This window comes from Panulirus ornatus, chromosome 10, assembly GCF_036320965.1.
Source record: "Panulirus ornatus isolate Po-2019 chromosome 10, ASM3632096v1, whole genome shotgun sequence".
NCBI lineage: Eukaryota > Metazoa > Arthropoda > Malacostraca > Decapoda > Palinuridae > Panulirus > Panulirus ornatus.
In genome coordinates this window covers 47519269-47544924 of record NC_092233.1, presented here as the reverse complement: position 1 = coordinate 47544924, position 25656 = coordinate 47519269, and the positions used below count along the sequence as shown (strand labels likewise).

The following is a 25656-nucleotide window of genomic DNA, read 5'->3' as shown; positions in this document are numbered from 1 at the left end:
CAAAACACCCTATATCTTCCACTCTATCATCAATCACATTTAACAAACCTTCAAAATACTCACACCATCTCCTCACCTCATCACTAGTTGTTACCTCCTTCACTGATGTTCCCCTTTGTTCTTTGTCTTGCACACTTTATTTACCTCCTTCCAAAACATCTTTTTATTCTCCCTAAAATTCCATGAAACTCTCCCACCCCATCTCCCATTTGCCCTCTATTTTACCTCTTGCACCTTTCTCTTGACCTCCTAGCGCTTTCTCTTATACATCTTCCAGTCATTTGCACTACTTCCCTGCAAAAATCATCCAAAAGCCTCTTTCTCTTCTCTTTCACTAACAATCTTACTTCCTCATCCCACCATTCACTCCCTTTCTAATCTGCCTACCTCCCACCTTTCTCATGCCGCATGCATCTTTTGCGCAAGCCATCACTGCTTCCCTAAATACACTCCATTCTTTCCCCACTCTCCATATGTCATTTGCTCTCACCTTTCCCTATTCTGCACTCAATCTCTCCTGGTACTTTCTCACACAAGTCTCCTTTCAAAGCTCACTTACTCTCACCACTTTCTTCACCCCAACATTCTCTTCTTTCCTGAAAACCTTTACAAATCTTCACCTTCGCCTCCACAAGATAATGATCAGACATCCCTCCAGCTGCCCCTCTCAGCACACTATCATCTAAAAGCTTCTCTTTTACGCACCTGTCAATTAACACATAATGAAGTAACGCCCTCTGGCTCTCTCTCTTACTTACATATGTATACTTATGTATATCTCTCTTTTTAACCAGGTATTCCCAATTACTTTTTCAGTACACAAATCCACAAGCTCTTCCGTAACCATTTACAACACTGAACGCCCCATCTACACCAATTATACCCTCAACTGCCTCATTACTCAGCTTTTCATTCAATTCACCCATCACAATAACCCAGTCTCATGCATTAAAGCTGCTGACACACTCACTAAGCTGCTCCCAAAACACTTGCCTCTCACGATCTTTCTTCTCATGACCAGATGCATAGGCACCAACAATCACCCATCTCTCTCCATCCACTTTCAGTTTTACCCATATCAGTCTAGAGTTTACCTTCTTACACTCTATCCCATATTCCCACAACTGCCATGTCTTTTAATAGTTTAGTGTTACCTTTGGCAGTTATAAATCATAGTTTTTTGCCCTTGCTCTTAGTCCTTCTGTTCCATGGAATTTTTTTCTTCATGGTATACTTTCTTTGACTTGGCACTAGTATTGTGATCATACTATCTTTTCCTTGACACTTATATTGTGATCGTACTTTCCTTTACTTATCTCTAATATTGGGATCATTTCATTTATGTGCTGGTAGAAGATTGATGATTGCTTTGTTTGTTTTTGTATTACTGCTTTTCAGTTTTCTATAAGATTATTTCAGTGTAGAGGTTGTAGTTCCATGATATATGTACATCTTTTAGTTCTTGTTTGCTTGTATCCATTTCTGTTTTATACGTAGTGCACACGTTCATTATGTTATGATCATAGATGCTCATATTTATGTTCTCAGTGTTTGTACTTAAAGCTATGTTAGGTTGTGGGCCTCACTTAAGCCAAATAGCTTGCTAAATTATTACCTTTCATCTGCCAATGCCCTGTTTTCTTTTTTTTTTATTGTAATTACATCCATATTCCAATCCATACTTTTCCAGTTGTACAAAATTGCAGTTGAAGTCAAATCAAATTATTATTTCTGGCTTCTCACAGTCCCTTATTTTCTCTTCAGTTTTTGTGTAAGTGTTCTTCTGACCTCTTCCATTTTAGTTTTGGGTTCTCTGTATGTTAATATGTAAAGTGTTGTTATGTATATTTATTGATTTTACTTAGTCGCTGTCCCCCACGTTAGCGAGGTAGCGCAAGGAAACAGACAAAAGAATGGCCCAACCCCACCCACATACACATGTATATACATAAACACCCATTCATGCACATATATGTACCTATACATTTCAATGTATACATCCGTATACATACACAGACATATACATATACACAAGTGTATACATCCACACTTGATACCTTCATACTTTCCCGTCGCCACCCCATCACACATGAAATGGCACACCACTCCCCCCCAGTGCATCCAAGGTAGCACTAGGAAAAGACAACAAAGGCCACATTCGTTCTCACTCAGTCTCTAGCTGATATGTGTAATGCACCGAGACCACAGCTCCCTTTCCACATTCAGGCCTCACAAAACTTTCCATGGTTTACCCGAGATGCTTCATATGCCCTTGTTCAATGCATTGACAGCACATCAACCCCGGTATACCACATCGTTGCAATTCACTCTATTCCCTGCACGCCTTTCACCCTCCTGTATGTTCAGGCCCCGATCGCTCAAAATCTTTTTCACTATATCCTTCCACCTCAATTTTGTCTCCCACTTCTCCTCGTTCCCTCCTCTTTCAATCTCTCCTCACTCATTCTCTTCATGTGACCAAACCATTTCAATGCACCATCTTCTGCTCTTTCAACCACACCCTTTTTATTACCACACATCTTTCTTACCCTTTCATTACTTACTTGATCAAACCACCTCACACCACATAATGTCATCAAACAATTCATTTCCAGCACATCCACCCTCCTCCACACAAGCCTATCTATAGCCCACACCTCGCAACCATATAACATTGCTGGAACCACTATTCCTTCAAACATACCCATTTTTGCTCTCCGAGATAATGTTCTCGTCTTCCACACATTCTTCAACACCCCTAGAACCTTTGGCCCCTCCCCCACCTTGCAACTCACTTTCGCTTCCATGGTTTCATCTGCTAAATCCACTCCCAGATATCTAAAACACTTCACTTCCTCCAGCTTTTCTCTTCAAACTTATCTCCCAGTTAACTTGTCCCTCAACCCCACTGAACCTAAAAACCTTGCTCTTATTTACATTTACTCTCAGCTTTCTTCTTTCACACACTTTACCTAACTCAGTCACCAGCTTCTGCAGTTTCTCACCAGATCAGCCACCAGCGCTGTATCATCAGCAAACAACTAACTCACTTCCCAAGCCCTCTCATCCACAACAGACTGCATACTTGCCCCTCTCTCCAAAACTCATGCATCCACCTCCCTAACCACCCCATCCATAAACAAATTAAACAGCCATGGAAACATCACGCACCCCTGCCGCAAACCGACATTCACTGGGAACCAATCACTTTCCTCTCTTCCTTCTCGTACACATGCCTTACATCCTTGATAAAAACTTTTCACTGCTTCTAGCAACTTACCTCCCACACCATATACTCTTAATACCTTCCTCAAAGCATCTCTATCATCTGTATCATATGCTTTCTCCAGATCCATAAATGCTACATACAAATCCATTTGTTTTTCTAAGTATTTCTCACATATATTCTTCAAAGCAAACACCTGATCCACACATCCTCTACCACTTCTGAAACCAAACTGCTCTTCCCCAATCTGATGCTCTGTACATGCCTTTACTTCTCAATCAATACCCTCCCGTATAATTTCTTAGGAATACTCAAGAAACTTATACATCTGTAATTTGAACACTGACCTTTATCCCCTTTGCCTTTATACAGTGGCTTTATGCATGCATTCTGCCAATCGTAAGGCACTTCACCATGAACCATACATACAATGAATATCCTTACCAACCAGTCAACAATACAGTCACCCTCTTTTTTAATGAATTCCACTGCAATACCATCCAAAACCGCCACCTTTGCAGCTTTCATCTTCTGCAAAGCTTTCACTACCTCTTTTGTGTTTTCCAAACCATTCTCCCTGACTCTCTCACTTCACACACCACCTTGACCAAAACACCCTATATCTGCCAATCTGTCATCAAACACATTTAACAAATCTTCAAGATACTCACTCCATGTCCTTCTCACTTCATCACTACTTGTTATTACCTTTCCATTAGTCCCCTTCACCGATGTTCCCATTTGTTCTCTTGTCTTACGCATTTTATTTACCTCCTTCCAAAACATCTTTTTATATTCCCTAAAATTTAATGATACTCTGTCACTCCCAACTCTCATTTGCCTTCTTTTTCCCCTCTTGCACCTTTCTCTTGACCTCCTGCCTCTTTCTTTTATATATCTCGCACCCATTTGCACTACTTCTCTGCAAAAATTGTCCAAACGCCTCTCTTTTCTCTTTCACTAACAATCTTACTTCTTCATCCCACCACTCACTACCCTTTCTAATCTGCCCACCTCCCACGTTTCTCATGCCACAAGCATCTTTTCCGCAAGCCATCACTGCTTCCCTAAATACATCCCATTCCTCCCTCACTCCCGTTATGTCATTTGCTCTCACCTTTTTCCATTCTGCACTCAGTCTCTCCTGGTACTTCCTCACACAAGTCTCCTTTCCAAGCTCACTTACCCTCACCACTTTCTTCACCCCAACATTCTCTCTTCCTTTCTGAATACCTCTACAAATCTTCACCTTCACCTCCACAAGATAATGATCAGACATCCCTCCAGTTGCCCCTCTCAGAACATTTTCATCTAAAAGTCTCTCTTTCATGCACTTATCAGTTAGCATGTAATCCAATTTTGCTCTCTGGCCATCTCTCCTACTTATATACATATACTTACGTAATCTCTCTTTTTAAACCAGGTATTCCCAATCACTAGTCTTTCAGCACACAGATCTATGTATAGCTCTTCACCATTTCCATTTACAACACTGAACACCCCATGTACACCAGTTATACCCTCAACTTCCCACATTACTCACCTTTGCATTAAAATCACCCCTCACTATCACCCGGTCTCGTGCATCAAAGCTGCTAACACACTCACTCAGCTGCTCCCAAAACACTTGCCTCTCATGATCTTTCTTCTCATGCTCAGGTGCATATGCACCAATAATCACCCATCTCTCTCCATCAACTTTCAGTTTTACCCATATCAATCTAGAGTTTACTTTCTTATACTGTATCACATACTCCCACAACTCCTGCTTCAGGAGTAGTGCTACTCCTTCCTTTGTTCTTGTCCTTTCACCAACCCCTGACTTACTTCCGAGACATTCCCAAACCACTCTTCCCCTTTACGCTTGAGCTTCATTTCATTCAGAGCCAAAACATCCAGGTCCCTTTCCTCAAACATATTACCTATCTCTCCTTTTTTCTCATCTTGGTTACATCCACACACATTTAGACACCCCAATCTGAGCCTTCAAGGAGGATGAGCACTACCTACATGACTCCTGTTTCCCTTTTTAGAAAGTTGAAATACAAGGAGGTGAAGGTTTCTAGCCTCCCACTCCTGTCCCCTTTAGTCGCCTTCTATGACATGTGGGAAATGCGTGGGAAGTATTCATTCTCCCCTATTCCCAGGGATAGGGGAGAGTGTTGTATATGTTAATATATTAACTGTTGTATGGTTGGTATGTTTGCTGGTAATGTTTCACATTTCTTGTGGACAGTATCATTATTCATTATCTGTTTTGCTTCAGATTTGTTGCTTACATGTACTGCCACTCCACCTTGCTTACTCTTTTTTCAATTAGTTGTCAAGGTCACATATCCCTCTAAATCTGCTTATTGCTTATTTTTTAATTCACCCGTGTTTCAGGAAAATTTCTGATTATTGTGTTAGAGTCTCTCTCTCTCTCTCTCTCTCTCTCTCTCTCTCTCTCTCTCTCTCTCTCTCTCTCTCTCTCTCTCTCTCTCTCTGCATGCATTAGCGAGCGTGTCTTCGCAGAAAAATCCTCACTTGGCCCCCTTCTCTGTTACTTCTTTTAGAAAATTAAAATCTGGAACGGAGGATTTCTTGCCCCATGCTCCTACCCCTTTTAGTCCCCTTTTATGACATGCAGGGAATACGTGGGAAGTATTCTTTCTCCCAATCCCCTATTGATACATTTTTTTGTGTCGGGTATTTTTAGTTATTAGACTTCATACATTCATGTAAGATATTTTCCTTGGCCTATTCATATCAAAACAGGCTTGTTTGTCAATATCACTTGTTATTATTACACATTGCCTTAATGTTTGGTGCATTTTATTCCTTGGTAATTACCTGAGCACCTCTATAAAAATTGGTTTGTGCTTTTGTTGTCAGTTCTTTCGTTCATAATTCTCATTGTTCATTTCCATTAGTTCACTCATCTTTCATCTCTCTCTCCAACCTTAATCTCCACTTTCAGTTGTCTTCATTGTGTCATTAATGAATTCATCTGCAATACTATCCAAACCTGCTGCCTTGCCACATTTCATCCTTCGCAGGGGCTTTCACCACCTCTTCTCAGTTCACCAAACCACTATCCCAGACACTCTCACTTTGCAAACCACCCTGACCAAAACATCCTACATCTGCCACTCTGTCATCAAACATTCAACAAGCCTTCAAAATGCTCACTCCATCTCCTCCTCATTTCATTACTACCTGTTGTCACTTTCCCCTTGCCTCCTTCGCCGATGTTCCCATTTGTTCTCGTCTTACATATGTTATTTACCTCCTTCCAAAACATCTTTTTATTCTCCCTGAAGTTTAATGATACTCTCTCACCCCAACTCTCATTTACCCTCTTTTTCAGCCTTTACACTTTCCTCTTGACCTCTTGCCACTTTCTCTTATACATCTCCCAGTAATTTGCACTCCTTCCTTGCAAGTATCGTCTAAATGCCTTTTTTACCATTAACTTCTTCATCCCGCCATTCACTACCCTCTCTAATCTGCCCACCTCCCACCTTTCTCATGCCACATGCATCTCTTGCACATGCCATCACTGCTTCCCTAAATACATCCCATTCCTCACCCACTCACCTCTTGTCATTTGCTCTCACCTTTTGCCATTCTATGCTCAGTCTCCTTTGGTACTTCCTCACACATGTCTCCTTTCCATGCTCACTTACTCTTATCACTCTCTTTTCCCCTACATTCTCTCTTCATTTTGGAAAACCTGTATAAGTTCACACTTTCACGTCCACAAGATAGTGATCAGACATCCCACCAGCTGCCTCTCTCTTCACATTAACATCCAAAAGTCTCTCTTTTATATGCCTATCACTTAGCATGTTATCTAATAATGCCCTTTGACCATCTCTCCTACTCACATACATATACTTGTGAGAAACTGCAGAAGTTAGTGACTGAGTTTGGTAAAGTGTGTTACAGAAGAAAGTTGAGAGTAAATGTGAATAAGAGCAAGGTTATTAGGTTCAGTAGGGTTCAGGGACAAGTTGATTGGGAGACAAGTTTGAATGGAGAAAAACTGGGAGAAGTGAAGTGTTTTAGATATTTGGGAGTGGACTTAGCAGAGGATGGAACCATGGAAGTGAGTCACTGGGTGGGGGAGGGGGCGAAGGTTCTGGGAGCATTGAATAAAGTGTGGTAGGTGAGAATGTTATCTCGAAGAGCAAAAATTGGTATGTTTGAAGGAATAGTTGGTCCGACAATGTTGTATGGTTGTTAGGCATGGGCTGTAGATAAGTTTGTGTGGAGGAGGGTGGATGTGTTGGAAATGAAATGTTTGAGGACAGTATCTGGTGTGAGGTGGTTTGACCAAGTAAGTAATGAAAGGGTAAGAGGGATGTGTGGTAATAAAAAGGGCATAGTTGAGAGAGCAGAAGGTGTGTTGAAATGGTTTGGACGCATGGAGAGAATGAGTGAGGAAAGATCGACAAAGAGGATATATGTGTCAGAGGTGGAGGGAAGAAGGAGAAGCAGGAGACCAAATTGGAGGTGGAAGGATGGAGTGAAAAAGATTTTGAGCGATCGGGGTCTGAACATACAGGAGGGTGTAAGGTGTTCAAGGAATAGAGTGAATTGGAACGATGTGGTATACCGGGGTCGACATGCTATCAGTGGATGGAACCAGGGCATGTGAAGCATCTGTGGTAAACTATGGAAAGGTCTGTGGGGCCTTGATTTTGAAAGGAGCTCTCGTTTCGGTGCATTACACATGGACTGTTAGACTGAGTGTGAATGTATGTGGCCTTTTTTTTTCTTTTCCTGGCACTACCTCGCTGGAGGGGGGATGCTTTTTTCATGTGTGTTGGGGGTAGCGACAGGAATGGATGAAGGCAGCAAGTATGAATATGTACATGTGTATTTATGTACATGTCTGTGTATTTATATGTAGGTATGCGTTGAAATGAATGATTTGGTAAACAGAGAAGAGGTAGTGAAAGCTTTGCAGAAGATGAAAGCCGGCAAGGCAGCAGGTTTGGATGGTATTGCAGTGGAATTTATAAAAAAAAGGGGGTGACTGTATTGTTGACTGGTTGGTAAGGTTATTTAATGTATGTATGACTCATGGTGAGGTGCCTGAGGATTGGCGGAATGCGTGCATAGTGCCATTGTACAAAGGCAAAGGGGATAAGAGTGAGTGCTCAAATTACAGAGGTATAAGTTTGTTGAGTATTCCTGGTAAATTATATGGGAGGGTATTGATTGAGAGGGTGAAGGCATGTACAGAGCATCAGATTGGGGAAGAGCAGTGTGGTTTCAGAAGTGGTAGAGGATGTGTGGATCAGGTGTTTGCTTTGAAGAATGTATGTGAGAAATACTTAGAAAAGCAAATGGACTTGTATGTAGCATTTATGGATCTGGAGAAGGCATATGATAGAGTTGATAGAGATGCTCTGTGGAAGGTATTAAGAATATATGGTGTGGGAGGAAAGTTGTTAGAAGCAGTGAAAAGTTTTTATCGAGGATGTAAGGCATGTGTACGTGTAGGAAGAGAGGAAAGTGATTAGTTCTCAGTGAATGTAGGTTTGCGGCAGGGGTGTGTGATGTCTCCATGGTTGTTTAATTTGTTTATGGATGGGGTTGTTAGGGAGGTAAATGCAAGAGTTTTGGAAAGAGGGGCAAGTATGAAGTCTGTTGGGGATGAGAGAGCTTGGGAAGTGAGTCAGTTGTTGTTCGGTGATGATACAGCGCTGGTGGCTGATTCATGTGAGAAACTGCAGAAGCTGGTGACTGAGTTTGGTAAAGTGTGTGGAAGAAGAAAGTTAAGAGTAAATGTGAATAAGAGCAAGGTTATTAGGTACAGTAGGGTTGAGGGTCAAGTCAATTGGGGGGTGAGTTTGAATGGAGAAAAACTGGAGGAGGTGAAGTGTTTTAGATATCTGGGAGTGGATCTGGCAGCGGATGGAACCATGGAAGCGGAAGTGGATCATAGGGTGGGGGAGGGGGCGAAAATTCTGGGGGCCTTGAAGAATGTGTGGAAGTCGAGAACATTATCTCGGAAAGCAAAAATGGGTATGTTTGAAGGAATAGTGGTTCCAACAATGTTGTATGGTTGCGAGGCATGGGCTATGGATAGAGTTGTGCGCAGGAGGATGGATGTGCTGGAAATGAGATGTTTGAGGACAATGTGTGGTGTGAGGTGGTTTGATCGAGTGAGTAACGTAAGGGTAAGAGAGATGTGTGGAAATAAAAAGAGCGTGGTTGAGAGAGCAGAAGAGGGTGTTTTGAAGTGGTTTGGGCACATGGAGAGAATGAGTGAGGAAAGATTGACCAAGAGGATATATGTGTCGGAGGTGGAGGGAACGAGGAGAAGAGGGAGACCAAATTGGAGGTGGAAAGATGGAGTGAAAAAGATTTTGTGTGATCGGGGCCTGAACATGCAGGAGGGTGAAAGGAGGGCAAGGAATAGAGTGAATTGGAGCGATGTGGTATACCGGGGTTGACGTGCTGTCAGTGGATTGAATCAAGGCATGTGAAGCGTCTGGGGTAAACCATGGAGAGCTGTGTAGGTATGTATATTTGCGTGTGTGGACGTGTGTATATACATGTGTATGGGGGGGGGTTGGGCCATTTCCTTCGTCTGTTTCCTTGCGCTACCTCGCAAACGCGGGAGACAGCGACAAAGTATAAAAAAAAAGAAAAAAATGCGTTGAAATGTATATGTATGTGTATGGGCGTTTATGTATGTACATGTGTATATGGGTGGGTTGGGCCATTCCTCGTTTGTTTCCTTGTGCTACCTCACTTATGCTGGAGATGGCAATTCAGTACGATAGATAATAAATAAATATCTCTCTTTTTAAACCAGGTATTCCCAGTCAACAGTTTTTTTTAGCACACAAATTCACAAGCACTCTGAATCTTAGTGACTGATAATCATACTGGTTTCTTACCCACATTTCCTATGCAACTGAATAGCAGAAAAAATACTCTTGCATCCATCTTGCATTAACAGAGTAAGACAAGAACTATAAAGATGTAGGAATAAATGATCAAAGAATAATAGTATAAAATTAAGGTGAAATGGCAAACAAATTTAGCATGGAAGATACTGAAAACAAAATTTGGTGAGAGGAGGTCTCTAGATTAATTACATAACTGCTCTTTTTGATATTGATATTCTTCACTATAAGTAAGAAATAGATTCCTCAAAAAAGTCATTTAAAGTGAACTTGTTTGATGTGGATATAGATTTTCATAGTAAGATGGAAATTGAATTTGAGACTCCCTTCCTAAGGTTCATTATTCCCAGTTTTAAAAGAATATAACACTGGAGGCATAAGAAAGTGCTGAGACATTATAGGTAACATTGCAAAAAATTTAACCTTTAACATTGAGCAATACAGCATGCAGATTTTCTATTTTTAAGAATTTTAGAAAATTGGACCTCACTTTTTGTTTTAAAGGTATTTTAACCTAAATTGAGTGTTTTCTATACTTAAGGCAGGTTCTTTAAGTAATAAATGTGAATATAGACAATTAAAAATGTTGGTAAGCATATATGGTGGCATTGGTGACAATGGTGTGTTTTTAACTGACCAGCTAACTCAGGAAACTCATGTGCCATTTTAGTGGTAATCTTGAATGCACTGGACCATGGATTTGTTGAGTTTAGAAATATGAGAAACATGGATTTTCCATGTTTCATATGTATATGTTGAATATTACTAATGAATACAGGCTGCAGTTGTTGTAGTGTGTGTGCAGAGCACTGCAAGTTTGCATGAGGAGCTTGGCATTTTTACAAGGGTGATTGCTTGTTTAGAAGTCATATTTCATATAGTTTGTCACTCTTACTTTAATATAACTTGTGATAGAATTAATTGAATGCATTTCCTAGTTTACTGTGGTAGATTTTATCATGCTGACTGTCAGATTCTTAACTGAGTTCTTGATGGATTCTGGTTGAGACTACTGTGGTAGTGCTTTTTAGTGTTTCAGTAGTGGTTGCAATCACAGGATCCAAAGTGATTTAGTACTATCATTAGTATTGGAAATTTTTTTTCTGAGTGGAAATGACACAAAAAAGTACAAAGAGAATGTATGTAGAACTGAATGAGGGACAGGGCTCCTAAGGAACCTGTCCCACCAGTCATTGAGAAACAAGGTTCTACACTTTACCCACCAGCACCTCATCTGTCATGAGTTAAGAGGCCATTTTATCCTTCTGGTTGTGAAGTTCTTATATTACTTTTTGTTGATTGTTTACTGTGGCACTGTTTGATATCACAACAGTGGGGATTGTCGTTTTCAAACCCAAATTAATGATCTTCATGACTCACAGGAAAATTGAAAGGGTATCTCCCCAAGATTATGTTTACTTTTCAAGAACAGTACAAAGTACATGTATTGTTTAAATTAAACATGAGTGAGGAATAACACTCCTTGCCTGACTAACCAGTAACAAAGGAACAGTGCTTTATGTCTGATCACATCAGTGCTGTATATGAGGCACATGGCATCTGACCTGATATGTGACCTCACATATCAAGTCAGGTCGAAGGCCATTTTCTTTAGGTACTGGTGGGTTAGATGATGAATCTTGTTTCTCATATGTCAGTTGGTTAGGAAATGACCGTAATACCCATTTACTTTTGTTTACATAACTCTTTGTACTATATTTGTGTCCTTCCAACTGGAGAGGTCTTGAAAAATTAAAAGCTTCATAAGATGTTTTTCAATTTTTTCTGTGACTTTTGAAGGTAGAGTAATATCAGGCATATTGGGCTTGGAAAAGCACTCATCCATCTCCCATTCTGCATTTATCACTACCTGTAGTCATAGTGAATTCATTATCCATAAGGCAAATTATTCCTTTATTCAGAGGAAGTGTGATATTCTCTCCTCATCATCCACTGATAGGTGTTTCTGTTCTTTAACTATGGGCATATCCAACAACTTCTGTCGTTTTACCTTTCCTATAACTCTCTCCCATAGACAAAGTAACTCATTAGTTCCTGTTCTCCTCTAACTCCACCTTGAATGACTGTAACATTCTTTCATCATTGATGCTCCTCATACTAAGCCTATGCCTCTTCCCATAATTTTTTTTTCAAACTGTCTGAAAAATGCTTCTCTCTTTGTACACAGACAAGGCTTATGGTCTTGATGGCACCCATCTCTTTGTACTGAAAGATTGTCTCTGAACTTGCACCTGTGTTTGCTTCTCTGTTCCATTTCTGTTTCAACATCAGAAATTTTCCTTCATCTCAGAAGCATGCATTAGCACAGCCCACCCCAAAGAAGGATAGCCATTCTAACCCTTCTTAATTATCATCCTGTTGCATTGACGTCTTCCATTTCCAAAATCTTTGAATCTCTTTTTAACTCCCATTTCCTCAGATATCTTGAATCTCACAGTCTTGTCTATGATCACCAGTATAGCATCTGTAAGACAAGATCCACTGGTGATATTCTTTTCTCTCTTACTAATGTATGGTTCATCATCCCATAAAGATTTTAGGGAATGCTTTAAAGTTGTCCTTGATATATCCAAAGCTTTTGACAGGATGTGTGTCATCTTTAAGCTCCCCTCTTTTGGTTTATCTCCATTACTTTGCTCCTTCATATCTAGCTTCCTCTGTAGCTGATCTATTCTGGTGGTTGCTGATGGATTAGCCTTTCTGCCTTTCTCCATCAACATTAGTGTCCCTCAAGGTTCTGTCCTGTCTCCTGCACTACACTTTTTCTCCTTTTTCCTTTTATCAACGATTTCCTGTCTTCCACAAATAACCTAATGCACTCGTATGCTGATGACAACACTGCTTCCTTCCACATCCTTCATTTCTGCTTCTTCTCTTGCTCAATCAGCACCTCATCTCAACACAACGTCCTCAGTAAACTCAGACTTGGACAGGATATCTTAGTAGGGTAGACAAAATCTGGTCAAGCTTAATGCCTTCAAGACCCAGTTTCTGCTCATTTCTCTGTCAAAAATTGCTCACTGTTTTTCTCTTTTGACAGTTCTGTAATTCTAACTCTTGACTCAATGAACATACTTGATATTACTGTAGCATCCACTCTATCTTGGAAACCCCATATTATGGAAATAGCTAAATCTGCCTTTAAGAAACTGGAAGTTCTGTTTTGATGTAGAAATTCTGAACAGTTGTTCCATTTATACAAAGGATTGATCTTTCTTTGTTGGAGTGCTGCCTTTACATCTGGGGTGGTTCTAGCTATGTATCCTCATATGGAGTACTGCCCTCACATCTAGGATGGTTCTAGCTGTCTGTCCTTGTACGGAGTACTGCTCTCGCTTGAGGGGTGGTTCTAGCTCTGCATCCTTACTTTACAGAGATAAGTCAAAAGCCATATGACTTTTAATCTCTTTCAGGCTAACTTCCAACCTTGATACACTTGCCCTATGCTGCAATATAGGTTTGCTTTCCCTTTTCTATAGGTCTTTCTTTGGTTTTTGCTCTCTGGAGCTGGCTGTTAGACCAAGCAATACTCAGCAAGCTGCAGCATTACTTGGTTCCTATGTGGCCATTGGCAACTCAAGTATGGGCAGTTTTGATAGCTGTTTCTTTCCCCACACCTCAAAGCTTTGGAACTGTCTGCCTCTCATGTCTTTCCAACAACTGTGACCTAACACATTTCGAAATCTTTTGTGTTTTTCTGTTCCCTTGAAATTTTTAGATACTTTCCCATATCTCTTCTTTTTCCCTTTAATTTATCTCCCTTTAGTTCAATTAAGACCTGGCCTTGATGCAGAGTTTTGTCCGTGGCTGGAATCTCCAACACTAAAAAGAAAAACCTCTTGAAGTTATGATCATAGTCGTAATGTTGTCAAGCAAGGCTAAGCAAAGTCATATGAAATGGTCAGCAAAAAGCTGAGTGAAGGATACATTAACAGAAGATTGAAATGGTCCCTGACCTGACATGTCATGTGAGATCATCAAGTTGGAGGCCATGTGCCTCAGGTACACTGGGTTAGGTGGGTCTAGTGCCTCAGAGTGCTGTAAACCTTGAAAGTGTGATCACAGACTCTGTTGCTCAGCTGTATTAAACCAGATCGGGTATTGTTTTAACCATATCAGCTTCCTAGTATTCTGGCTATAGTAAAATGAAACCATTTTAAGTGGGAATTGCCCATACCATACAGTAGTTGGAAAGAGAAGAATGGATACATGAATGAAGATGAGAAAGATAAGTGGTTACGGATTCGTTGAAAGACACGAATGAAAGTTTTAAGATTGGTATGGACATGTAACATATTTGGTACATTTAAGTGCTTAAGGAGAGGTAGTGTACAAAGCCACTGGAGAGATGCAGTTTGCAGATTGTTCATGGCCAAGATGTTTTGACTGAGGATACTAGGGGAATGAGATGTTTGTATGTCAGGCTTGAAATGTGAATGGAGATGCTAATCTTACTCAAGGAGTCATCATTGTGTATAATGTTAGAATGAAGAAGGCTTCATATTAGTGTTGAAACCATTGTTCACTTTAGCTCTGTAGACGTAAGTTCAGACTTTGTTTGAGAGAACTGAGGTCCCATGCATTTAATCAGCTCATAAGTAAAGAGGGAAGGAGTTAAAGATGATAGACAAATGAATATTAGACAGAGCAAGAAAGACCAGGCAATCTATTCCTTCTGACTCTTATCCTAGATTGAAACTAACCTTTCAACCAAAGAAAATGGTTTGTCATGTGTCAAAGCAGGTTTTCTCTCTCCATAGTTATAAATGTGGTGGTGACTACCATGCGCCAACGGACTGTGAAACAATCAAGCGTTGGCTGACCAAGTGTGCCGATGACAGTGAAACAGCCAACTACATCAGTGCACACACCAAAGATGTGAGGATTAATATTTGCCTTTGTAGTTCCTTGTTAAAGCTGTGTTGAAGAGACAGCATGCAAGTGTCCTTTGCCTTAAAAGGAAAGATTTATTGTTTTGATGTCAGGTGGAAGAGTGTTGATATGATAAGAATGGCAACAAAGTGGTGGAAAGCAGATTAAGAGTGTATTCAGTTAGATGATTTAAAGGTAAAGAAACTTTGTTGTGATTTCCTTAATGGCAGTCTGTAGATTTGTTGAAGAATAGGAACTGTTGTGAAGTGGATAATGGGTAAGAAGTAATATTCCATGAATGCACAAGAAAAGATCTTCAAGTTGGAGAATGCAAAAAACTTTTGAAGAAAATGTTGTTTGTTCTTGCATAGCTTCCACTTCTTTATCATTCAGACTAACATTAGACAATGATATCCCACATCTTTTAAAAATTAAAGTTTTGATTTTACTGTACTTACAAACATTTTCATTATCCACTTCCCATTTACATCATCAAAATGACCTACAATTTTATCCATCTCTTATTCAGCTAAAATCACAGCTTGTTATATTCAGCTCCAGTTGTTTATTTGTGCATCATTATCATTCCACTCATCTCACATAGTACTACACCCATTAGAAAAATTAAGTAACCCTGGTAACATTACACAACATTGACACATCCACATTATTTTCAAACCGCTTACACTCACACATGCTTTACTTCCATTATTTAGGTTCCTAACAGGTTTCAGAAGGCTTATGTTAATGCTTTGGAATCAGAATATAGCATAAGAGCTTTCCTATTCACTTTTCATATTTTTCTTTTTAAGTCCATAAAGCTTCATAAACTTTTCTGTGTTGGTCAGGAACTTTCACCACCACCCATTAAAATGCAAAAAGCAGTTGTACACACCTGCTTCTTGTAACCCACTTTGTTCATGATTTTTGAGTTCATTAATACTTTTACATGATCATTCATATTTCTTCTAGACATTTTTCTACCTTTGCTTTTACTTCTTTACTATTATACAATGGGACAGTCACTACTTTCATCACATTAGGCATTTATTGACTTTTATTTGTGTCCATATTTACTTTCCAGATTCTTTCAACTGTGGAGGCTGTTCCATTTTCACCATATCAGTTACCACCCTTTCTTTACTCCAAGCTTTCGTCTCTTTAAAAGCACTTTAGTTCCATTCCCTTTTCCTTATCTCCCTTACATTTATACTTTTTTCCTTATATCTGATCATAATGTACCAATAACAGTGTTTCTTTCATGATCATTTACAATTTTTCTTTAATACAGTATTCCTTCCACCTCATACAACCTTCATCTGTTATCACTAGCGCACTCCCAGATCTGTTTAATTTTCTCCCATTCTTTACTTATACCTCTTTTCTCCATCTCTCTTTTTCTCTTCCCAGAATATCGTATATTCCTCCTGAAATTTCATTCAGTTTTCTTCTGATCCTCATGTGGTTCATTTTATTCATATGTACCGTTAGTTTTTAATGTAGACTTAATATACTGAATTTTGCCCTCTGTTTATCACTAGTTTTTAGCAAATTCAGCTCACCAAGCAAACCATATGTCTTCATTATTTTCAATTCTGATTTTTTATTTAGTTTTTATTTAGTCCATAGTTTATACTTGCAGGTTCATGTACATCCTTAGCAGCCTGTAATTATGCGCCCTTGAACTACTTACACATCACTGTAAAGTTAGAGTGCAATTTTTCAGATTCCTTCAGTTTTTCATTAAATTTCTTGAAGTTGTTTTACCCTTTCTTTTTCTTCTTTTTTGAATTCCTCTTTCCAGTTCTGTAGTGGCTACAGAAAAGATGAACTTGAGTATTGCTTCTTTAAAGTTTGATAAACCTTCTCCCATCTCCCTTCACAGACTGCACATTATGGATACCACTTAGAATATTCCGTAATATCAGAAACACTTCATTCATAATGGTCTTTGCCTTGTCTTCCATGTTTCTGTAACATACACATTTATGAACATCAGTTTGCTTGAAGTATGCTTGCCTAACATTCATGCAGTCCATATATTCTTTCATCATTTTCATGTAGACTTGGGACTCCATATTTCTTATCATTCTCTCTCTTATTCTATTTCCCAACTGTTCATGAAGGTCACCCATCACATATAGCGTCTCCTCAGGAGCTACATCCTTCATTGCTCTTTAATGGTTCCTCATCAAATTATTCTTAACTGTTACCTGGTGCAAATGGAGCCATTAAAGCATTCTGATTTTCTCATATGTTGAAACTTGTGACATTGTATTACACACTTTGCAAAGATGCTGTGTTGAATAGATGCTGTAATTTTCTTGTGAGCAGACATTTATATTTACATGGGGTATTATCTGCCTCAATATGAAGTACTACCCACATATTTGGAGTGGCTTTTCCTTTACCTTTTTATTAGCCATATTGGAATAAAAAATCTTGTCTTATGAATGCTCCAGACATCATCTCTCTCCAACCAACCCTTTGTTCACCATGATTTGCTGCCTTTTGTGTAGATGATATTTTGGCCATTGCTTTTTTGAGCTTTCTCCAGGTTTCTCTGCCATTGAGGTCAGGATCTGTGACCCACATCTGGCTGCTGTTTTTTATAGTTCGTGTGAGGAGGCCAAGATGTGGATTGACCATCATGATAGCAAACTTTTCCCTCCCTTAAACGATGTAGCTGCAGACCTTTCTTCATTCTTTTATCTTCCAATCTTCCTGTAACTTTTATGCCTTTAAGAGTTTTGTCTGGAAATTCATAAGGAACTTTGAAGTTTTCATTCTTTTTTTCACTATTTATTCCTTTCACCCTTGATGGCCGTGAGTGGTGCATATATTTCTTATGCTGTCATTCACAATGAAAATAAGTCATATTGCAAGCCTGATCACTCATCTTTCATTTAATTACAGGGCCCATTGCCTCTTGCTGACACAAACTTAACATGTCTGATGTTCCCTTTATAAGTGTTTCAACATCAACCCTCTTATGTTTATTATTTAGTCCTCTCATGATCCACAAACCTATTCAGACTTTCATCATTCAAATGTAGTTTTATGCATGCTCCTTTCATCTGAAAGGGGAATATTTGCAGACCTAGATTTCTTAGGCCCTCTTTAGGTATTTGGAGTTGAATTTCCCAACTTTGAAATTGTCTTACTCATATTATTATTATTTTTTAATTTTATTTTGCTTTGTCGCTGTCTCCCGCGTTAGCGAGGTAGCGCAAGGAAACAGACAAAAGAATGGCCCAACCCACCCACATACACATGTATATACATACACGTCCACACACGCAAATATACATACCTATACATCTCAACGTATACATATATATACACACACAGACATATACATATATACACATGTAAATAATTCATACTGTCTGCCTTTATTCATTCCCATCGCCACCTCACCGCACATGAAATAACCCCCTCCCCCCTCATGTGTGCGAGGTAGCGCTAGGAAAAGACAACAAAGGCCTCAGTCTCTAGCTGTCATGTAATAAATAATGCACCGAAACCACAGCTCCCTTTCCACATCCAGGCCCCACAGAACTTTCCATGGTTTACCCCAGACGCTTCACATGCCCTGGTCCAATCCATTGACAGCACGTCGACCCCAGTATACCTCATCATTGCAATAGACTCTATTCCTTGCACGCCTTTTACCCTCCTGCATGTTCAAGCCCCGATCACTCAAAATCTTTTTCACTCCATCTTTCCACCTCCAATTTGGTCTCCCACTTCTCCTCGTTCCCTCCACCTCTGACACATACATCCTCTTTGTCAATCTTTCCCCACTCATTCTCTCCATGTGACCAAACCATTTCAAAACACCCTCTTCTGCTCTCTCAGCCACACTCTTTTTATTTCCACATATCTCTCTTAGCTTATTATTACTTACTCAATCAAACCACCTCACACCACACATTGTCATCAAACATCTCATTTCCAGCACATCCACCCTCCTGCACACAACTTTATCCATAGCCCACGCCTGGCAAATCTTTCCCCACTCATTCTCTCCATGTGACCAAACCATTTCAAAACACCCTCTTCTGCTCTCTCAACCACACTCTTTTTATTTCCACACATCTCTCTTAGCCTATATTGACTTACTCAATCAAACCACCTCACACCACATATTGTCCTCAAACATCTCATTTCCTGCACATCCACCCTCCTGCACACAACTCTATCTATAGCCCATGCCTCGCAACCATACAATATTGTTGGAACCACTATTCCTTCAAACATTCCCATTTTTGCTTTCCGAGGTAATGTTCTCGACTTCCACACATTCTTCAAGGCTCCCAGAATTTTTGCCCCTTCCCCCACCCTATGATTCACTTTCGCTTCCATGGTTCCATCCGCTGCCAAATCCACTCCCAGATATGTAATACACTTCACTTCCTCCAGTTTTTCTCCAATCAAACTTACCTCCCACTTGATTTGACCCTCAACCCTGCTGTACCTAATAACCTTGCTCTTATTCACATTTACTCTCAACTTTCTTCTTTCACACACTTTACCAAACTCAGTCATCAGCTTTTGCAGTTTCTCACATGAATCAGCCACCAGTGCTGTATCATCAGCGAACAACAACTGACTCACTTCCCAAGCTCTCTCATCCACAACAGACTTCATACTTGCCCCTCTTTCCTAAACTCTTGCATTCACCTCCCTAACATCCCCATCCATAAACAAATTAAACAACCATGGAGACATCACACACCCCTGCCGCAAACCTACATTCACTGAGAACCAATCACTTTCTTCTCTTCATACACGTACACATGCCTTACATCCTCGATAAAAATTTTTCATTGCTTCTAACAACTTGCCTCCCACACCATATATTCTTAATACCTTCCACAGAGCATCTCTATCAACTCTATCATATGCCTTCTCCAGATCCATAAATGCTACATACAAATCCATTTGCTTTTCTAAGTATTTCTCACATACATTCTTCAAAGCAAACACCTGATCCACACATCCTCTACCACTTCTGAAACCACACTGCTCTTCCCCAATCTGATGCTCTGTACATGCCTTCACCCTCTCAATCAATACCCTCCCATATAATTTACCAGGAATACTCAACAAACTTATACCTCTGTAATTTGAGCACTCACCTTTGTCCCCTTTGCCTTTGTACAATGGCACTATGCAAGCATTCTGCCAATCCTCAGGCACCTGATAATGAGTCATACATACATTAAATAACCTTACCAACCAGTCAACACTACAGTCACCCCCTTTTTTAATAAATTCCACTGCAATACCATCCAAACCCGCTGCCTTGCCAGCTTTCATCTTCCGCAAAGCTTTTACTGCCTCTTCTCTGTTTACCAAATCATTTTCCCTAACCCTCTCACTTTGCACACCACCTCGACCAAAACACCCTATATCTGCCACTCTATCATCAAACACATTCAACAACCCTTCAAAATACTCACTCCATCTCCTTCTCACATCACCACTACTTGTTATCACCTCCCCATTTGCGCCCTTCACTGAAGTTCCCATTTGTTCCCTTGTCTTTCGCACTTTATTTGCCTTCTTCTAAAACATCTTTTTATTCTCCCTAAAATTTAATGATACTCTCTCACCCCAACTCTCATTTGCCCTCTTTTTCACCTCTTGCACCTTTCTCTTGACCTCCTGCCTCTTTCTTTTATACATCTCCCACTCATTTGCATTATTTACCTGCAAAAATCGTCCAAATGCCTCTCTCTTCTCTTTCACTAATAATCTTACCACTTCATCCCACCACTCACTACCCTTTCTAATCTGCCCACCTCCCATGCTTCTCATGCCACAATCATCTTTTGCGCAAGCCATCACTGCTTCTCTAAATACATCCCATTCCTCCCCCACTCCCCTTACCTCCTTTGTTCTCACCTTTTTCTATTTTGTACTCAGTCTCTCCTGGTACTTCCTCACACAAGTCTCCTTCCCAAGCTCACTTACTCTCACCACTCTCTTCACCCCAACATTCTCTCTTCTTTTCTGAAAACCTCTATAAATCTTCACTTTTGCCTCTAAAAGATAATGATCAGACATCCATCCAGTTGCACCTCTCAGCACATTAACATGCAAAAGTCTCTCTTTCGTGCGCCTATCAATTAACACGTAATCCAGTAACGCTCTGTGGCCATCTCTCCTACTTACATAGGTATACTTATGTATATCTCGCTTTTTAAACCAGGTATTCCCAATCACCAGTTCTTTTTCAGCACATAAATCTATAAGCTCTTCACCATTTCCATTTACAACACTGAACACCCCATGTATACCAATTATTCCCTCAACTGCCACATTACTCATCTTTGCATTCAAATCACCCATCACTATAACCCGGTCTCATGCATCAAAACCACTAACACACTCATTCAGTTGCTCCCAAAACACTTGCCTCTCATGATCTTTCTTCTCATGCCCAGGTGCATATGCACTGATAATCACCCATCTCTCTCCATCAACTTTCAATTTTACCCATATCAATCTAGAGTTTACTTTCTTTCACTTTATCACATACTCCCACCACTCCTGTTTCAGGATTAGTGCTACTCCTTCCCATGCTCTTGTCCTCTCACTAACCCCTGACTTTACTCCCAAGACACTCCCAAACCACACTTCCCCTTTACCCTTGAGCTTCGTTTCACTCAGAGCCAAAACATCCAGTTACCTTTCCTCAAGCATAGTACCTATCTCTCCTTTTTTCTCATCTTGGTTACATCCACACACATTTAGACACCCCAATCTGAGCCTTCAAGGAGGATGAGCACTCCCCTTGTGACTCCTTCTGTTTCCCCTTTTAGAAAGTTAAAATACAAGGAGGGAAGGGTTTTCAGCCCCCTGTTCCCATCCCCTTTAGTCTTACTCATGATTTCTTTAATTCCTATAATTTTTCTGGGAGTATAATCCCAGCTCCACAATTCCTCCATATTCAAGTATTTTACTGCCATGAAGTATTTCTCTACACATCCATCCTTTGAAACCTTCAATTTTGATTTCAGTATATGCCACAAGGATGTTTAGGCTTTACTTGGGATGATCTCCAGAATCAAGACACTTTGTTTTCCCCATCCTAACAGTCTTGAACAAATAATTAGATATCCAACAAGAGTTTCTGGCTATTATGACCACAGGTCCAACACACTTGATCTCTTTTTTGCCTCTAAGCCTTCCCATTTTATGTACACAACTTTTGATTCCTTAGGGTCCCCTGACCACAATCTTATCTTTATCATTTTGAACTGGACACACCTACCTCATGTTCCTCCCTTGAAATGCCAACGCTGTTTCCCCTTTTAGAAAGTTAAAATACAAGGAGGGGAGGGTTTCTTGCCCCCCGCTCCCGGCCCCTTTAGTCTTACTCATGATTTCTGTAATTCTTACAACCTTTTTCTGGGATTATAATCCCAGCTCCACAATTCCTCCATGTTCAAGTATTTTACTGCCATGAAGTATTTCTCTATTCATCCATCCTTTGAAACCTTTAATTTTGATTTCAATATATGCCACAAGGATTGTTTAGGCTTTACTTGGGATGATCTCCAGAATCAAGACTCTTTGTTTTCCCCATCCTAACAGTCTTGAACAAATAATTAGATATCCAACAAGAGTTTCTGGCTATTAACTATAGGTCCAACACACTTGATCTGTTTCTTGCCTCTGAGCCTTCCCATTCTATGTACACAACTTTTGATTCCTTAGGATCCCGTGACCACAATCTTATCTTTATCATCTTGAACTGGACACACCCACCTCATGTTCCTCCCTTGAAATGCCAACTCTGGCATTTTGGGAGAAATTAGTGATGCTCCTGCATAATTTCTTTTCTGACTTTTCCCTTTTGGACAGGTAACGCTCCACTGACTGTATGGCAGAGGTTATTTTGCCATAACATTCTACCCCAGTTGAAGTCTGATTGCTTCTCGTTTTTTTTATTATTATATTTATTTATTATACTTTGTCACTGTCTCCCACATTGGTGAGTTAGCGCAAGGAAACTGAGGAAAGAATGGCCCAATCCGACCAAATACACATGCATATACATACACACCCACACACAGACATATACATACCTATACATTTCAACATATACATATATATACATACACAGACATATACATATATACACACGTACATATTCATACTTGCTGCCTTCATCCATTCCTGTCGCCACCACGCCACACATGAAATAGTATCCCCCCCCCGCGCGCGATGTAGCACTAGGAAAAGACAACAAAGGCCACATTTGTTCATAGTCTTAAGTTGTCATGTTTAATGCACTGAAACCACAGCTCCCTTTCCATATCCAGGCTCCACAAAACTTTCCATGGTTTACCCCAGACACTTCACAAGCCCTGGTTCAATCCATTGACAGCACGTCGACCTCGGTATACTACATTGTTCCAATTTACTCTATTCCTTGCATGCCTTTCACCCTCCTGTATGTTCAGGCCCCGATTGCTCAAAATCATTTTCACTCCATCCTTCCACATCCAATTTGGTCTCCCATTTCTCCTTGTTCCCTCTACCTCTGACACATATCCTCTTTGTCAATCTATCCTTACTCATTCTATCCATGTGACCAAACCATTTCAATACACACTCTTCTGCTCTCACAACCACACTCTTGTTATTACCACACCTCTCTCTTCGCCTTTCATTACTTACTTGATCAAACCACCTCACACCCATATTGTCCTCAGACATTTCATTTCCAACACATCCACCCTCCTTGCAACCATATAACATTATTGGAATCACTATTTCTTCAAACGTACTCATTTTTCCTCTGAGATAACGTTCTCGCCTTCCACACATTCTTCAACGCTCCCAGAACCTTCGACCCCTTCCCCACCCTGTGACTCACTTTTGCTTCCATTGTTCCATTTGCTTCCAGATCCACTTCCAGATATCTGAAACAGTTCACTTCTTCCAGTTTTTCTCCATTCAAACTTACCTTCCAGTTGACTTGTCCCTCAACCCTACTGAACCTAATAACCTTGCTCTTTTTCACATTTACTCTCAGCTTTCTTCTTTCACACACTTTACCAAACTCAGTCACCAAACTCTGCAGTTTCTCACCTGAATCAGCCACCAGCGCTGTATCATCAGCGATCAACAACTGACTCACTTCCCAAGCCCTCTCATCGACAGCAGACTGCATACTTGCCCCACTCTCTGAAACTCTTGCATTCACCTCCCTAACAACCCCATCCATAAACAAATTAATCAACCATGGAGACATCACGCACCCCTGCCGCAAACCTATATTCACTGGGAACCAATCATTTTCCTCTCTTCCTACTCATACACATGCCTTGCATCCTCGATAAACACTTTTCACTGCTTCTAGCAACTTGCCCCCACACCATATACTCTTAATACCTTCCACAGAGCATCTCTATCCACTCTTATCATATACCTTCTCCAGATCCATAAATGCCACATACAAATCCATTTGTTTTTCTAAGTATTTCTCACATACATTCTTCAAAACAAACACCTGATCCACACATCCTCAATTACTACTGAAACCACACTGCTCTTCCCCAATCTGATGTTCTGTACATGTCTTCAACCTCTCAGTCAATACCCTCCCATATAGTTTCCCAAGAATATTCAACAAACTTATACCCCTGTAATTTGAACACTCACCTTTTTCCCCTTTGCCTTTGTACAATGGCACTATGCATGCATTTTACCAATTCTCATGCATTTCACCATGAACCATACATACATTGAATATCCTCACCAACCAGTCAACAACACAGTCACCCCCTTTTTTTTGATAAATTCCACTGCAATACCATCCAAACCTGCTGCCTTGCTGGCTTTCATCTGCTTCAAAGCTTTCACTACCTCATCTCTGTTTACCAAATCACTCTCCCTGACCCTCTCATTTCGCATACCACCTGGACCAAAACACCCTATATCTGCCACTCTGTCATCAAACATATTCAAAAAACCTTCAAAATATTCTCTCCATCTCCCTCTCACTTCACCACTACTTGTTTTACCTCCCCCTTTGCCCCCTTCACCGATGTTCCCATTTGTTCTCTTGTCTTACACACTTTATTGACCTCCTTCCAAAACATCTAATTCTCCCTAAAATTTAATGATACTCTCTCACCCCAACTCTCATTTGCCCTCTTTTTCGCCTTCTGCACCTTTCTCTTGACCTCCTGCCTTTTTCTTTTATACATCTCCCAGTCATTTGCACTATTTCCCTGCAAAAATCATCCAAATGCCTCTCTTTTCTTTCACTTTTATTATTATTATTATATTACTAGATTGCCGTTTCCCACATCAGTGAGTTAGTGCCTGGAAATAGACGATGAGTGGCCCATTTACTCACATGCTTATTATGTATTTTATATTTTCATTATACTTAATTGCTGTTTCCCGCATCAGCTAGATAGTGCAGGGAAACAGATGAAGAATTGTCCAACCACTCACATGCACATATATATATATATATATATATATATATATATATATATATATATATATATATATATATATATATATATCCCTGGGGATAGGGGATTAAGAATACTTCCCACGTATTCCCTGCGTGTCGTAGAAGGCGACTAAAAGGGG

At 40.1% G+C, this 25656-nt stretch overlaps 1 protein-coding gene across 1 annotated transcript in view; it reads left to right on the top strand.

The window, feature by feature from the left end:
• Positions 1 to 25656, top strand: part of ari-2 (E3 ubiquitin-protein ligase ari-2) — a 232217-nt gene that overhangs the window by 115281 nt on the left and 91280 nt on the right. The window contains exon 3 of the mRNA XM_071665846.1: positions 14916 to 15033. Within this exon, the coding sequence (XP_071521947.1) occupies positions 14916 to 15033 (118 nt within the window). The remainder of the gene's footprint in view (positions 1 to 14915; positions 15034 to 25656) is intronic.